This window comes from Sciurus vulgaris, assembly GCF_902686455.1.
Source record: "Sciurus vulgaris genome assembly, chromosome: 1".
NCBI lineage: Eukaryota > Metazoa > Chordata > Mammalia > Rodentia > Sciuridae > Sciurus > Sciurus vulgaris.
Window position 1 is genome coordinate 177,225,801 of NC_136461.1, and position 12,523 is coordinate 177,238,323.

Consider the following 12,523-nt stretch of genomic DNA (forward strand, 5'->3'; position numbering starts at 1 on the left):
TTCATTTTTGAGATTTTCATAAATGGGATCATACAGTGTGTCTGGCTTCTTTTGCTCAACATTATCCTTGTGAAAATCACCCATGTCATTGTGAGTTGCAACAATTTCCTAATTTTAATTCTATATATTTTGTTATGTGACTATATCACATAACACAATTATGTGACTATATCACAATTTAACTATTCTACTTGATGGACATTTGGGTCATTTCCAGTTTGGAGCTATTGAGCAACACAGCTATTAATATTTAAAAAAAATTTTTTTTAGTTGTTGAACAACACAGCTATTAACATTTTTAAAAAAAAATTTTTAGTTGATGGACTTTTTTAAAAATTTACTTATATGTGGTGCTGAGAATTGAACCCAGTGCCTTACACATGCTAGGCAAGTGCTCTACCACTGAGCCACAACCCCAGCCCTATTAATATTCTTGCACATGCTCTGGTAGAATTTCACTTCCTTGAGTTATATACCTAGGAATGGAATTGCTACATTGTAGGATTGGTCTATATTTGACTTTAATAGATTCGGATACATAATTTTCCAAAGTGGTTGTGCCATTTTACACTTTTGCCAGCAGTGCACCGAGTTCCAGTTCAGAATTTAAAATCAATGATTTGTACTTAGTCTGACTTCCGTAGGCCTATGATAGCAGGCCTGTGTGTTCTAGGTACAGCATAAGGGCCTAAACACCAATGTATCACCTCACTTAATCCTCACAACATTTGGATCAATATCTAAAATGCTGATATCGTCATCTCTAGTTTACAGCTGAGAACTAACACTCAGAGATAGCTAAAGAAAGCTCTTCTCCACACAACTACCCCCAAATTCTGGAAGCCTCTGTGGTAGTTAAAGCAGAGCCAGCCCCTTCAAGGTTCCCCAGCAATAGATGCAGTCACAGGAGAGCATTGACTGCACACGGACCAATGCAGCCCCAGGTAGATGCACACAGCAGTAAGTTCTCCGTGCAGCTTTTGTTTTCACAAAACTAAGGATGGCTGTGTTGTAACTATTTCAAAATAAGATCAGAAAGCTGATAGCTTTGGTTTTAAGATTTCAGACAATGGCCAAAATTCATCAGTGGTCCTTGCATCTGGCGAATCATCAGACATCAGACATCCTGAGTCCTTCGAAGGCCAAGGCAAAGGTTTTCTATTGAAGGTGTCAGTTTGCAAGGCAAGTTTACCTCTGATTGAGGCTTCTGCTGCAGAGCTTTCTTATACCAACACTCTAGAGGGCTTTCAGGTTATCTAGATCTGCCTAAAGAAAAGAGTGTTCTTTTTATTGCCTCCTAGGCCTCGGATTTATGGTTTCTTTCTAATTCATCTTTTACCCTGGGCCAAAGCTTCATACATTTTCATTATCTGCTGGGCTTCCTTTGCACACCCCCACCACCAAGATGACCTATACCCATGGTCCCCAGGTGACAGTGCTTCGACTGAATGATTTTTCAACTTTACAAAAGCACAGTGACAATGGACATTATGTAGAAACCTCATTTTAAGTCTACATTTGGATCTTTTCCTGAACTATCAACATGCGGTACAGTCCTCTCAGCTCCCACTCAGCCTGACAATCACAAGGGGACTGCGTTGCTAAGCTATGATATTCAGAAGATTAGGTGTACTAAATACATTTTCGATTTATCATATCTTCAACTTGCAATGGGTCTCTTGGAATGGAACCCCATGGTAAGCAGAGGAGCGACTGTGCTAGCCCTTCAGTGTTCCCTTGTGCCCCATCAGGCTGTCTGGCTGATGGTTCTTTGGCATTTTCTTTTTAAAGCTTTCCTTCTCCCGAAGACCCCTCTGGGGAAGCTTGCGGTCCCATCCACATGCCCACAGTGGCCCTACCATTCAGACAAGTGTGTGTCTTAAAGACAACCCTGCTAGGTCTGGAAAATGTCCTCACTGGTTCCTATAGTGCTCTTAAGAACCATTCATTGATGTCCATTAAGCCCTGTTCTAGTGCCAAGGTTCCAGGAGGGGAGCAAAGCAGATGTGGCATTTGTTCTGTAGTAGCTGCCGGGTTTAACTGGGCTGAGGACTGGAGCAGATAATATAAATAAAGCAGTTCCAGACTGGTGCTCTGAAGGAGCTGGAAGGTCACTAATGGGGGTAGTGACTCTGTTTAGCACAGATGAACCTCACAGTTCAGATGGCTTTCTAAAGGGTGATGAGGCACAACTCGCGTTGCCTACAACAGGGAACAAACAGCACCCGCTGCGTTGAGTCCTTCTCCACTTCGTGTGCCATCAAACAGACCATACCCTGCTTTCTCAACTCCCTCTGGCCCCTGCCTTCTGCCTAGTGTTAATAGGTGCTAACTGGCAAATCAACTGTGGCAAAAATGATCTTTTGCAAATTGGGTGCAACTATCTCAGTTGGGAGCTCTTTCTCTACTGCACCTTGGTTTCCCCTATCATTTGGGACTTTATTGACTCTGCAGTGTCTGATGACTTATTAGCTCAGTTTCCTTCACCCAGCCCCCGAGCTGTGCTCAAACAACAGGAGAGAAGGCCCTGCAGTTGCTCATCTTCTGCTAATTAGTTGTTCAGGAACTCAGGGCTGCCTCTGATAATTCTCTAGCCCTAATGTGCCATTTCCTTGGGCTTAGAACGCCTGTCTCCAGCCCTGCCGTTCATAAACCAAACAAAACTACCTCAAGTCCTCAGAGAAGGAAGAAATATATATGTGAACATAACTGTAAGCAGACAAAGCTCCAAGTATGTGGCCAGCCTCCTAGAGAGCCTTCACGTCTTCAAAAGCTGCATATTTTCCAGTTGCTTTATTATTCTTGGCAAAGTGCCCAGACCGTGTTAAAGGAATTGGCCCTTGTCTGGACTGAGCTCTTAGCTAAAGGGCTTCCTCCTTCTGCCCACTCCCATGTCTGGCCAACAGTTGGAAGGACGGCTGGAGCCTCACAGAGCTGGGAGAAGAGGTCAAGAGAGCGGGATTAGGATGGGCCTGGAATTTTTCCTGGACAGCCGTAATAAGAGCCATATCAGGGAAGAGTTTGGAAAGTTATGATGAGCCTTTCCTAGGAAAACAAACTCCAGACGTCAAGAGGAGGGAGAGAACAAAAGGAGGGAGAGAACCACTGGGTAAAGCCAGAAGGGAAGTTGTTAGAAGTACACTGTGACGCGGTGACTTTAAGGGAAAGCTGGACAGGGTGCTGTGGCGAGCTCAATATTCCCTCCAGGCTTGGGGTTTTCTTGAGACTTTTGCCTTGAAGTAGGGTCTGATCCCTGCCTTCCAAGACCAACAGCTGGCCCCTGATGGAGTTGCTAAGATGGAATATTCCCCAGTTGAAGCCAATCGAAGCTTCACATCAATGCTATGAAAATCATGAGACAATAGCAAACCACTTTATGGAATTTGGGAACAACTAGAGGTTTCTTATTGTCTATACCTTTAATGGAGACCCGACTTGAAAGAAGTCAAGCATCTCGAGTTGCAATGTATAAGGCTCTGATCTTTAATCTTCTGAGGAGGCAAAGAGCAAACATGTTTGGAGTGCCTACTATGTGCCAGACACACCATTCATAACATTATCTTTAGCCCTTACAACTGTGAAAGGCAAGGTGTCCTTCCCCATCTGAGAGAAAGGCTCAAAAGCTGGATGTTTGGCCAGTATGACCCAGGGAGAAATGACTTGGCTATGCTAGAATTCTACCTCCCATCCGTCTGCCTCCAAACCCCATGTCCTTCCTTCTCATTATCTGAAGCATAATGGTGGAAAAGTTAGAGTGAGCTTTGGCAAAATTGTGGGAGGCTGGATGTGGAAACTGGGGCCACCATCTCTGACTTGACTCACCACCAATATGATGTTGGCCTTGGGCAAATTGCATTAACCCGGATGACCTCAGCTATCTCACTGCAAAATCAAACACAGTGAGATTCTCACCTGTTTCTCAGGGATGTTGCAAGGAACAATCAATTATGAGTATAATTGAAATCCAGGAGGCAAGCTGTAGGGCATTTATGCAGGGCAACACAAACGGGTTCTCTTCCTGGAATTTTCCTTGTCTTTTCTTTGTGAAGATTTACCTTCTCACATGTGTTCCTCCAATTATTTATGAGGTGTCTATTATGTGACAGACACTAAGTTAGATGCTAAGGATAATGTAGTGAGAAAAACAGACTGGGCCCTGATCTTCTTAAAGTTTATAATCTGATTAGAAGATAGAAAATAAATGAGTAAGCAAATAAAGGTACAGTTCAAGCTGTGGTTAAAGGCCAGGATGAAAGTAGAGTGTGGGGAGAGAGAATAATAGCACTCTGGTGGTGTGTACTTAGAAAATCCCTGCAACACTCCCTAGAAAGTTAGTAGCCAGTATTACCTGTGGGGACAGCTCTAGGGGCCAGAGCCTGCAATCAAGTGTTACTTTTCACTGTGCCTTTCTCTACTCTTTAATTTTTTACTGTAATTATGTATTGCTTTTATAATTAAAAACAAAAAACAAAACAAAAAAAAAACACTAGTAATATGGCCAGGTGTGTTGACCAATGCCTGTCATCCCAGTTACTTGGGAGGCCAAGGCAGGAGATTATAAGTTCAAGGCCAGCTTGAGCAATTTAGTGAAACTCTGTTTCAAAATTAAAAAGGGCTGGAGATATAACTCAGTTGTAGAGTACTCCTGGGTTCAGATCCTAGAACCTCCAAAAAATTTATATATTAGTAATACAGAAAAAAAAATAGCATCTGATAAATCAAATCTCAGGAAGCTCTGCTTTTCTTTGTTATCTGCAAAGATCTGTGAAAAGGTTTGTACAATTCCATGCTAGGTACAGACAAAATTTGTGGAATCCAAACAAAGCTGAGAAAATCTCTACTTCCATTTGGAGGGAAACTGAGAAAAGACTGAGCAAATTTAACAGCTGTCCTGAGTCCAGGTCTCCACAGAGCAGCCAGGCTGCCCCTATCACCATGGGGAATGAGCTGCAGCATTGATTTCTGAACCTCAAGAGAAACCGGTCCATCTGGTTTGGAGACTGCCAAGAAGTGATCACAGTCAACTGGTTACCCTTGAGAAATGGCAGCCAATAAATGACTTTTAATTAAAGAGGCAGTATCAGGAAGACTAAAATTCATGATTCACAGGATATAAAACTTGCAGAAATGAAAATGAGGCAAGAGAATAGAAAAGCTGTCAAACTAGGTGAGACACAAGAGGTGTCAATGGTGACAGATCACAAAACAAGAATATTATACCACCCTTCCCACCCCATTCCCCCCTCCCTTCCCATGTATAATTCAAACAAATTAAAAATTTTTTAATTAAAACAAGAATATTAGAAGTGGGGAAAGAATTGAATTAGCAGACAGCTGTAAAAGATAAAGGTGCCAAATAGGAGTTTCTCGTCATCAAATTGAGAACCCCAGGACTTTTTAAAACCAGTGATTATAATAGGGACATATTTTCTTTTCCTGTCATTAAAAAAGGGGTGGGAATAAATACGCAAATGAGGTTTAACTAGCTGAAAACCACATAAAAGGGGGATCATATCTGTTATATAAAGTGTCCTGAGAGACAAAATGAAAATTTTTCCTTGTACCTATGTAGCTCTTTTTTTTTTTTTTTTTTTTTTTTTTTTGGTGTCGGGGGAAGGCAGGAAGATCCCTGCCCACCCCTCTCCCCCTTTTTTGTTTTGTTACCCTGGGAATTGAATCCTGGGCCCCCTGCATGCTGGGCAAGTACTCTACCACTGAACTACAACCCCACCCTTAGAGAGGGTACTAGCATTGTAGTCTTTCTTGTTCTCCTCTGGGGTTGGATTCTAAGCTTTCCAAGCTGTAACTAGGCTGTAGTGACTGCCAACCACCTTGCTATCCTCACAGCTGTGAATGGAGTGGGTACCTTTCAGTTGACTTCAAAGCTTTCAGACTCCAAAGCTTCTCTTTTAAAAAAATGTTTCCAGGAAAACATGTTGTTGTTCTAATTGTTTACTTTGTTAAACTTAATAATTATTTGAAAGTGAACTTCTTTGTGGCTTGGAACTTTCTGGGCTTATCACTGAACTACAGAACTTTAGTTGGTTTTTTTTTTTTGTTTTTTTTTTTTTTTGTTCGTTTGTTTTTTGCAGTGCTGGGGATCGAACCCAGGGCCTTGTGCTTGCAAGCACTCTACCGACTGAGCTATCTCCCCAGCCCAGAACTTTAGTTTTTCTTTATCCAAAAGTGTATCTTTTAGAATCATTATTATTGTTGTTGCCATTTAGAAGTAGTAGTTGTAGTCATCATTTTAGGATAAGGTTTTTGATATCAATTTGATATGTTTCACTGACACAACTTTCAAATGAAATTAATGACAATAGATATAACTGGGGTTACTGACCGCCCTGATTTGTTAGGGCCTGGAGAAGATTCTGCAGTGTGGGACTTTTATTTTAAAATGGGTCAGTCCTGGGAAAAACCAGAAAGTGATCACTCTTTCCAGTGCTGAGGGACACACTCAATTCTCTCCAAATATCTAAGAAGCAGGCATCATTTTCCTATTTTTCAATTAAGAGAATGAGACTTAGGTGAAAGCGACAGTGTCTTGTTACAGCTAGCTGGTGGCAGTTTCCCACTAGGTTCTGCTCTCTCTGACCCCAAGGCTAATGCTCTAAGCATTCCATGGTACAGGCTTCTGATATGCAGATTTAAGAAACTGCCCCACTGTAGTTGGGATTCAGTGGCTGCTCCAAGAATTTTGTACCCTTTCACTCTTTACACAGGCTTAGAAATTCAGAATCATCCAACTACTGAATTTTGGCTTAAATTTTTTAAGGCTCTAAAACTTGACCAAAATATAGCAGAACATTGTCTGTGTAAAATCTTTAATAATCTTTTGTAATATCTTGCCAACACTCTGTTCTAAAGATAAGTACTTTAGCAGTTTGGAAAGTTTGTATTTCTATTCTTGAAAGCTCTTTTACCTCCTACCAACTTACAGGGACTCTGACATCAATTTGGCTCATTTCAATCATGGCCTCCACGTATTTCCCTCTTCCTGTTTTCAAAGCATTCGTGTAACAACACCTCACATGGAAGTCCAATGGAACTGGCCTTGCCATCCCCACACCTTTAGGTGCCTTCTTTTCCTGCACAGCACCTGTGGGATGAGCAGGCAGGAGGTAAATATTAAGTTCAGTGGCAAGTGGGAAGATGAAGTCGCCTAGGAAGAATGTTCAAAGGATCATACAGGAGGGGTTACAGAAGGACAACCAGAGATGTCTAGTGGATGAGAGGTTGAGTTCTGTTTCTCGGGGGAGAAAAACCCATGAAACTCACTGCCAGCCCTGATGCCAGTTCTAGCTTCACAGACCTAGGTATAAGACAGAACCTAAACACTACTGGTTAATGATGGTTAAAGCAAGAGAACCTGGACAAGGGCAGGGTGCTTATTCATTCATCCATCCATCCATTTACTCAAAGTTTAACTGAGGGCCTACTATGTCTCAGAACTGATGAGAGGCACCAGGAACATTAAAGAGGAAAATAATGAAATCCTATTCTTGAATTAATGAATAAATCTAAAGTGACAGTTGAAATTATCCTTGAATGCCCCTCAGATCACTGATAAATGAGTGATCTTACATAAGTTTCCCCAGAAGCAGCCTAAGAAGATGACTAGTGCAAGGAATTGATTGAAACCTGCATGTTAGTGCAGGTCAGAAGGTCAGGTCTGAGGAGCAAGTTCAGCAGGCATGTGAGCTGAGCTGAACAGATGCAGTATGGACTCATCTTCATCTGACAAGGAGCTCTAGAGCATGAGTGGCTGTAGATTTGCAGCTCCGTGAGGCCAAAGAAGTAGCCTTTCTATCTCCAGTAATCAGACACTGAATAGGGATCCTATCCAGGAAATAGGGTGTAACTTCTTTGGCATTTCTGGGGTAGGTGGCTCCAATCAGATGAGGACAGTTTTCAGAAGAGGCCTGCTATGAGTATTTAAGAGCCAAGACTCAGTAGCTGGGAGACAGATGCATCAGCTATAAAGGGAAAGTAGTGGGCACCACCAGCAGCCACTACAAGAACACAGGTTTTATATGACACGACAGAAACCTACCTATCATTTATCGATAAATTCAACAGAGCAGCTTATTTTTTTGTCCAGTGGTGGAACAGTCCACATTCTTCGGATGTACCACAGATCAGACATCCAGCAACCCCAGGCTCACACTGAGCATGAGGAGATCCTTGCTCTGTAAGAGCTGCTCCCACAGGATCTGACACTGTTTTCCAGAAAGCAGACTGGGACATTCATTCCACAGGATGTTCATTAGGAAGTGGCCCTGGGGTCACCACCTGTGGAAGGGAGGAGTGGAAGCAGGAGGTGGCAGAGGGGGACGATGAGCCACAGTGCAGGCAGACAGCGGCCTCCACCTTCTGGGCCCCTGGGCACCTGCAGCTGAGTGGCGCACCAGATCTGGCCTGCCTAAGACCGAGAGGGCAGGGTCTTTCTGTCCTTCCCTTTGTCACCACACTGGGCCACCTCCAGAAGGCACAACCTTGCATGAGGTGACTCTCTGAAGCTGAGACCACTCCTGAAGGGACAACTGTAAGCTGTTTGTTGACTGTGTTCCCTGAAGCTGGGCAACAGGTCCCTCCTGGAGGGGGAGTTGGGCAGCACAGGAGCACATGCATCCCTGGGGAGGCCACTTGGAAAGCTCATCTCAAGTCACTCCAAGCTCACAGTTGTTCAGTGGAGTGGGCAGGAAATAACCCCCTCTTCTAGTCAGTCATGTTCACTTCAGGAGAAATGGTGGGTAGGCACATATTGAAGAACTTAGAGTTTAGTTAATGCTTTAATACTTTAATCTTGGGCTTTATCATTGATCTGTCTTCACCTAGACATGGGTAATTCTACTTTTATAGAGTTTTTTCCCCACCATTTTTATTTAGTAACAGGCAGTGTGCTAAGTACCTTACATACATTGTCTTAATCCTTACAACAACCTTATGAGGTAAGTAATATTATTCCCACTTTACAGATGAGGAAATTTAAGATTAGTGAGGTTAAAAAAATACTTCCCCATGGTGAATTTATATAAACTGTGTTTGAACCAAAGTCTGACTCCAAAGATCAAAAACTTAAGCATCCTACTAAAGCCAGCTGTGAACACTTTTACCCTCTGATGGACCTGAACTAATTTATTCACTCAATAATGTTTCTGTCTTTCGCCAGGTTCTGTGTTAGGCTGGCATTATAGAGTCAACAAAGGAACCTCTGAAAATAAGTGTGTGTATATAAAACATCATATTACCCCATTAATATGTACAATTATTATTAATTGTTTTTTTGTTTGTTAGTTGGTACTGGGGATTGAACTCAGGGGCACTCAACCACTGAGCCACATCTCCAGCCCTATTTTGTATTTTATTTTGGGAGAGGGTCTCACTGAGTTGCTTACTGCCTTGCTTTTGCTAAAACTGGCTTTGAACTTGAGATCCTCCTGCCTCAGCCTCCTGAGCCACTGGGATTACAGGCATGTGCCGCTGCATCTGGCTCAATTATTGTGCTTTTGTGTACTAAATAAATTTAACTTAAAAGGCCACTGAAGAGGAACTTGCATACGTATGTTCTTATAGGTCATTCTTCTAGCCTGTGTTTGTAACAATCACCAGAAATTAATGTCAAAGTGAGGATCTTTGGATATCTCCTAGTAACTCAATTCACTGTTTCAAACTTTTTAACAGGCCAAAAGAGATACCAAGAGAATGTCTGCAAAAGAAGTCACCATTAATGTTTCAGACAGCATCCGACAGATGGACAGAAGTAAAAGGATCACAAAGAACTGTGTCAATTAGCAGAGTGTCCAAGTAGAAGAGCAGAGGGACTTCTGTGGGTGTCCTTCATGTTACTGGATCCCCTCAAGCAACCTTGAAGAAGCGGGCCCCATTTGCTCAATGTGGACACTGCTGAATGCCTTGAGAAATGGTTTTACCTGGCAGCAAGCAACTACCTGAGCTGTTGGGACTTTCCCAGCCTCTTTTTGTCGCATACAACGATTGTATTGAACAGTTCACGAATCGGTTAAGCTGCCAATGCATGGTTAGGTTTGGCTCTTTGCAACTCCTGTAAGAGGGTCTGATGTAGAAGCAGGGAGACAAAGTCACAGGTTGGTTTAACCAACAGTTCAGTAGGAGTGGATTTCCTGGGTGAAAGATTAACACGCCAGTGCCAAGCTCGCCTGGCTTCGGCAGGGAACAGTTTCAGGCAAGCTCATCTTTTCTTTTTAAATAGTGTCATAACAAAACATACTGTTTTCACTTAAAAGCTGGCTTTCACCCAAATCCCAATCCAAAAATATCAGAACCTGAGAAACAGGAAAACTCTGTTATTCTTGTTTCCTTAGCTCAGATTAGATCCAGTTTCACAGACACTAACTCCACTGGAGTCTCTCTGGAAGGTCTCTGATCTGGTCAGACATATTTTCATTGACCTGAAAGGTCCTCCTAAGCTGGTGTCCATATGTTGGCCTCCAAACTGTAACGTCATGATCCCTGTGGCCCCTGCATCCAACCTGGGACACCTCCCCCATCAGGGCTTACCCTGACATTGCACTTTTTCAGAGCTTTCCAGTTCCCTTTCCTCCTCTTGAAGATTTTTTTTTCTCTCCATTTGGGTCATTTGCAATTTTAATCAAAGACTGGACACTGCTCACAGGAGGGAGGTCACCCAGGAACATGCGGCGGCACACATGGCTTCCCTTTGGCCTCTCTGTGCACAGCCCCAGGACTGTATCATCTTGGTATCTGCAAAGTAATTACTTTAGAAAACCAGTACCTGGTTGATGTGTATTCACATTGACATCAGACTGCTACGCACTGTGTTAGAAAATCAGCAGCTAACACAGTGGTGTTTTGATAGGAATCATTTTCTAGCACTTTTTAAAAACGTTCGGCTTGACATATTTTCCTTTAAAATAATGTAGCATGATTTTTAAAGGATTATTAACATGGCTGAGATTGGAAGGGTTCAAGTTGTACCAAACTATACCAATAAACCACAGTTAGCAGAAATAGGCAGCCTGATGGTGTGTTTATGTAAGATAGTCCAGAGAACTAACACGAGCTAAAACAGACTAAAACTCAGATACTCCACCTTCATCTGCTATGACTCCTCAAACACAACTTAGTAGTCTTATTTGTTCATCATTTCATTGATAGAAGACATCTTTAGAAATTAAACATTAAATGCCAAACCTGTTCCAGCTAGCGTGTAGATGTTGAGGGATTTGGAGTCCAGCCAATTACAACTGTACATCCTGACTCTAACAGCAAACTTAATTAGGAGACTGACTGAGAACCTAAGGTACAGCGTGCGCTGTGAATGACTGCAGCGGAATCTCGCTTTTACACCAAGGGTGGATCTGTGTCAAACCACAGATATAGGTGTTCTCCTCATCCCTGGACAAGCCTTTACCATACACAGAACCGCGCTTTTCCTACCCTCAGTCATTTTGATTCCTTGTTAAAGGGCTTTTAGAGAATTTCACATTCTGAAATTTTTAAAAACAAGCAAAACGTGTGACTTTTATGTGCGTGGCGGTATCGCTCAACAGGCGCCCCCAACTGCAAGGTTGGCCATGGTCCTGTGAGTTCAAGGGCTCGTCCCCCCAGGGCATGCGTGCTGTCCAGTCACTGTGCTATGGGCCCTGGCTAAGCCCAGCTTCTCTTTATAACTTTGTTTCTCTCAGTTCACTGCTGCACATTGTTTGGAATTTATCAACTTGAGGTGTCTCTGAGTGTATTGAAAACACTTTCTCACTTCTTGGGGAGAAGGGCACGGAGAGCATGGCATGTGATCTGGCCCTCTGCAGAACAGTCTGGATTCCACCAGGGTGGTGGCCAGAAGCTGAACCATGGTACTGAAAGTTCATCTTCTCTGGTGTGTGTTTAAGACAGGAGCCGATTCTTTACTATCTGTCCTACTGAGTTAATACTTTCCATTGCAAAGTTTGTGTCAATAAAGTCCTTAATTTCACATATATACAGATGGTTATAAAGAATCTTTACTGGAACCTTAAATATGTATGTAGAGCTATTCAATTTTTTTTTTTTTTTTTTTTTTTGGTTTCAACAAAGGCCTTTTTACAGGCAGAGTGAGTTTGTACACTCTTATAATCCTAGCAACTCAGGAATCTGAAGCAGGGAGACCCTAAGTTTGAGGCTGCCTTAGCAATATAGAGACCCTGATTCAAAATAATATATAAAAAGGGCTGGGGATTTAGGTTAGTGATAGAATGATCCTGAGTTCAGTCCCCACTACCAAAACAAACAAATCCCCAAGTCTTTTATATAAGTGACTCCTGTGAATCTTCCAGAAAACCTTGTGAGGTAGAGGTAAGAGGAATGCCCTTAGCAGCAATTTAAGTATTTATAGTCTGCTCAACCAGTTGGTGATCATGCTGGGACGTGAGAGAAAAAATGTACCTGCAAAAATCAGTGTTTTCCCACCATAATCTGATGCCTCTCCTATGTAGAAACAAAGTCAGCCTGGCTGGAAGGGTTAGCATTTAGAGCGAGTTCT

The 12,523-nt window shown here is 42.5% G+C and overlaps 1 protein-coding gene across 2 annotated transcripts in view; it reads left to right on the plus strand.

Moving 5' to 3' along the window:
• Nucleotides 1–12,014, plus strand: part of BAALC (BAALC binder of MAP3K1 and KLF4) — a 71,188-nt gene extending 59,174 nt beyond the window's left edge. For both annotated transcript variants that reach the window (XM_079108952.1, XM_079108953.1), the window contains one exon: nucleotides 9,688–12,014. In XM_079108952.1, the coding sequence (XP_078965078.1) occupies nucleotides 9,688–9,798 (111 nt within the window). In that variant the 3' untranslated portion in view covers nucleotides 9,799–12,014. The remainder of the gene's footprint in view (nucleotides 1–9,687) is intronic.
• Nucleotides 12,015–12,523: the final 509 nt, after the last annotated feature.